The sequence below is a fragment of the Morus notabilis genome, unplaced genomic scaffold (assembly GCF_000414095.1).
Source record: "Morus notabilis unplaced genomic scaffold, ASM41409v2 Scaffold3734, whole genome shotgun sequence".
Lineage (NCBI taxonomy): Eukaryota > Viridiplantae > Streptophyta > Magnoliopsida > Rosales > Moraceae > Morus > Morus notabilis.
In genome coordinates this window covers 1-3,983 of record NW_010365052.1, presented here as the reverse complement: position 1 = coordinate 3,983, position 3,983 = coordinate 1, and the positions used below count along the sequence as shown (strand labels likewise).

The window sequence follows — 3,983 nt, the reverse complement described above, 5'->3', positions numbered from 1 at the left end:
GGCTTTCCCTAACTAATTCTATTTTTTTCTTTTTTATTTTCAAACATTTTTTTGACAAGATGATCAATAATTACTGCTAAAAAAACGCCATCATTGAGATACAATAATAAACTTTTGTTAATCACGATTTTTTTTGCTTTTTTCTTTTACGCAATTATTTGGAACACTAATATATATATATATATATATATATATACATATATATTTAGCGCCTATAAGAAGAAGCTAGCTTTATCAGTCAAATATGTTGTGCTTTTGATTAACTAATAAAGTATTTTGGGGTTGTGTATATATATTTCTTGGAAGGAAAAGGGAATTACTTTAAGACAACCCAAGAGATATGGTCCCGCAATCTTTAGGGTTCCTGTTGTGAACAAGAAGATTTCTTAGAAAATAGGGGGAGACCCGAGTCAAAAGTACTCACACACGTAAAGAAAAGAATTACATTCTCTTCAAGAAACATGCATGAGTTCCAAGCTGTGCTTTACGTCTTTTTAAATACTTTTTTTTAATTACGTTTAATTCGTAGGGTTTTTAACTTCTAATGAAGTTCCAAATTACGTGTGTATTTCTTTGCGTGTGTAGGTTTCTCTTTTTCTTTTTTCTTTTGTTTTTGTCACATTTTCTATTTTTCTTCATTTTTGACACAATATTTTGCTCTTTATTGGTTAGTTTTCCTCATTTTAATAACATTGAATATTGATAGTGATAGGCCTTTCAGATAATTATTTATGTGGCAACTAATTACTTAAAAAATTTATTATTAATCCCCAACATATAAAAAGCAAAGTCACGGAGTTTCTCCTCATAACAAACACAATAAACAGGTCCCACTAATTAGTTAAGAAACCTACATACCTTAAATTTGAGATTTTTTTTTTTTTTTTTTACCTTTTCTTTTTCCATGCCCTTGTAATTAGTTAAAGAGCTAATGAAACTTGAACATTAACATGAATTATATTTTCCATGCATGCAGGAAAGTCATTGTTACCAAGCAAAGATCTTGAGTGGTATTTCTTCAGTCCTCGAGATCGAAAGTACCCGAACGGGTCGAGGACTAATCGAGCAACAAAAGCCGGATATTGGAAGGCCACCGGGAAAGACCGAAAAGTGAATTCGCAGACGCGTTCTGTAGGGATGAAGAAAACCTTGGTCTACTACAGAGGAAGGGCTCCTCATGGCTCTAGAACTGGTTGGGTTATGCATGAATATCGTCTTGATGAAAGAGAGTGTGAGACTCCTTCTGGTTTGCAGGTTTGTGCATTAATGCAAGGCCTAATAATATTAATTCTTTTCTTTCTTATATATATATATCATTAGATTAGATTTTCCCTTTCCTTTTTCCTTGCAAATATATTGGAGGATGAGGGGCAAAAAAAAAAAAAAAAAAGGGACACTGTGCATCATTTCACCGTTTCTCACTAAAATACCATAATATTTTGAGAGTGTCCTCCGAAAGTACTCAAAAAATAAAAACTAGTAATTTTCAATATGAAGACCCCAAATATACATATACAAAGAGTTACCTATCATAAAAGGTGTAAAGGTAATTTTATACTACTTTGAAAAAATTACTCAACTTATCCCTAGAATGCATGATCAGTCTGGATTTTTATTATTTAGTCTTGATTAATACCCCTTTTGACTAATATAGTTATCCATCTAAAAAGAATATTAATTAAGCGTGATGAGTAAAAATCCAGACTCATATACTCTAAAGAGTATTTGTCTCATTTTTCATTTTATTTTGCATTGTAACCTTTGATTTCTTTTGGTATTGAAAAAAATTAAATCATGCAAGGTATTAATGTCGTTCTTTTGACTTCAAAATTGGAATAATGTCTATAAAACGTTACGTATATATATATATATATGTGTATGTGTGTATTAATATGAGATGTATAAATGTCCTGCAGGATGCATATGCTCTTTGTCGTGTATTCAAGAAGAGTACCTGTGCCCCAAAGATAGGAGAGCATTATGCCACAACAAGCACTAATCACCATATGATTAGCACTAATCATATCGCTAGTGATCATTCATCGAGCATTGAAATATATTCCGATGGAAGATGCGACGACTTTGAGAGCTCCAATTATCCAATGCCACCAGACTCTATGGCAGTATCAGTGTTGCACAGATCAGCTTCACATCTTAATGATCATGCCGGCGGAAGATTCACATCAGATGCAAATATATACACGCAATTCTTATCTCATCATGAGGACCCATTTAATACCTTTTCAAGCCCTTCATTTCCCAATTATGGTAGCACGTCATACCATCCATCTAAGGTACGGTACTTTCTCGTATATATAAAAAAGTATTATACATATATATATATATATATATGTTCATTTCTATGTAATTCATATCAAAATTAGAATATATTAAATTTGTGCTTTCTGAATTAAAAGATAGTTTTTTTTGTAAATCTTTTATGAATTAAACTTGTAAGCACTTCCTGCATTTTTTTTCTTTTATTTTAAGACATAAATTTTCTGTTATAGTCAGAAAAAAATTTAAAAAATAGTAACTAATAATTCACTTGTCACAATATATATTTAGTATAAAAGTTAGTATGTATAACATTGGTCATGAAGTATTATGAAAGATTAATTACACAATTCAAGATTCTTTTGTTGAATAGTATGTATAGCATTACTCATGAAGTATTATGAAAAATTAATAAATTACATATTTGATCAAGATTCTTATGTTCAACACGAGTGTTATTAGACTGTATGATACATAAACATACCCTAGACTTTATAAATATAGTTCATCAACGTTAATTTAGGAGTGAAAGTAAGCAAGTTAATTGAAAGAATTTGTCTTGAGGAATTTATTTCATATATCATATAATTATAATCTGACCTGTTTTTTTTTTTTTTTTTTTTTTTAATATTGAAAGGTTGATGTAGCACTAGAGTGCGCAAGGTTACAGCATCGGCTCTCACTTCCGCCCTTAGAGGTAGAGGACTTCCATCAAGCTATAGGGATCAATGACTACAAAATGCTGCAATCAAACAGTACTGCTCGCCACGCCGCGGATCAAACGTCGGCGAACGAAACCGATATTTTGCAGGAGATTCTTTCGGTTGCTCATGTTTCTCAAGAACTGATCAACCAGCCCAGTTGTAACTTTGCGGATCACACGACGTGGGGAGGGAATTATGCTCCGGCGGCAGATGATTTTACGTTCATGGTTGGCAGAGAAGCTCAGTACTGTGGTACTCAACAAGCAGCTTATAGCAACAACGACATGAATTCTATGAGGTATATGCAGGAAAAATCATGGGAAAATCCCATGATTAATACGAGGTTAGTAGAGATTGGAGATCTGGAAGAAGATTTCAAGACGGATCAGAGGGCGGTGGAGAACCTAAGATGGGTTGGAATGTCAAGCAAAGATGTAGAGGATGAGGTACTTAATGTTTAATATTCATATACATACATACATACATAAAAAAACACTTATAATGCATATATATATTAAATTATATATACATATAATACATAAAACGGAAGTGCTCAGGTAAAAATTAACTACACGTATACGCTAAAGATTCATGTGAAACCTGCAACGAGTAATTTTATATTCTAAAGGCAATGCATTAGCTAGAGTCTCTTTTGTACTACTTATTAAGGGAGACAACATTACTGAACCGAATCTAGTCCTGAATGAAAAAAGTCCGTTTCTTTTAGCTAGTTCTGTATTTACAATGATTTTTATTAGTAAATTAGTGGGGGTTTTGATTAAAAAAAAAGGTTGCTTATTGAGCACCAACCTAATTGGAACGTGCTAAGTTTTACAGATATTGTTTTTATATTTTTATTTATAAAAGATGGGAAACTTTCAAGGTCAAAACTGTTTTATTTCATTATGAGTAGAAACTGTACTTGTTTTTTAGCTATTGGATAGTCTGATTTGTGAATGGGAGTAATTTTATATTGTTCGTTATAATTTTTTTTTTTTTTTT

General features: G+C 31.7%; 1 protein-coding gene across 1 annotated transcript in view; it reads left to right on the top strand.

The window, feature by feature from the left end:
• The window catches only part of LOC21384596 (NAC domain-containing protein 86), a gene marked incomplete at its 3' end in the record, with an annotated part of 4,388 nt that extends 961 nt beyond the window's left edge, over window positions 1-3,427 (top strand). The window contains exons 2-4 of the mRNA XM_010107303.2: window positions 977-1,254; window positions 1,917-2,294; window positions 2,915-3,427. Coding sequence (XP_010105605.2) covers window positions 977-1,254; window positions 1,917-2,294; window positions 2,915-3,427 — 1,169 coding nt within the window. The remainder of the gene's footprint in view (window positions 1-976; window positions 1,255-1,916; window positions 2,295-2,914) is intronic.
• Between the last annotated feature and the right edge of the window lie 556 nt (window positions 3,428-3,983).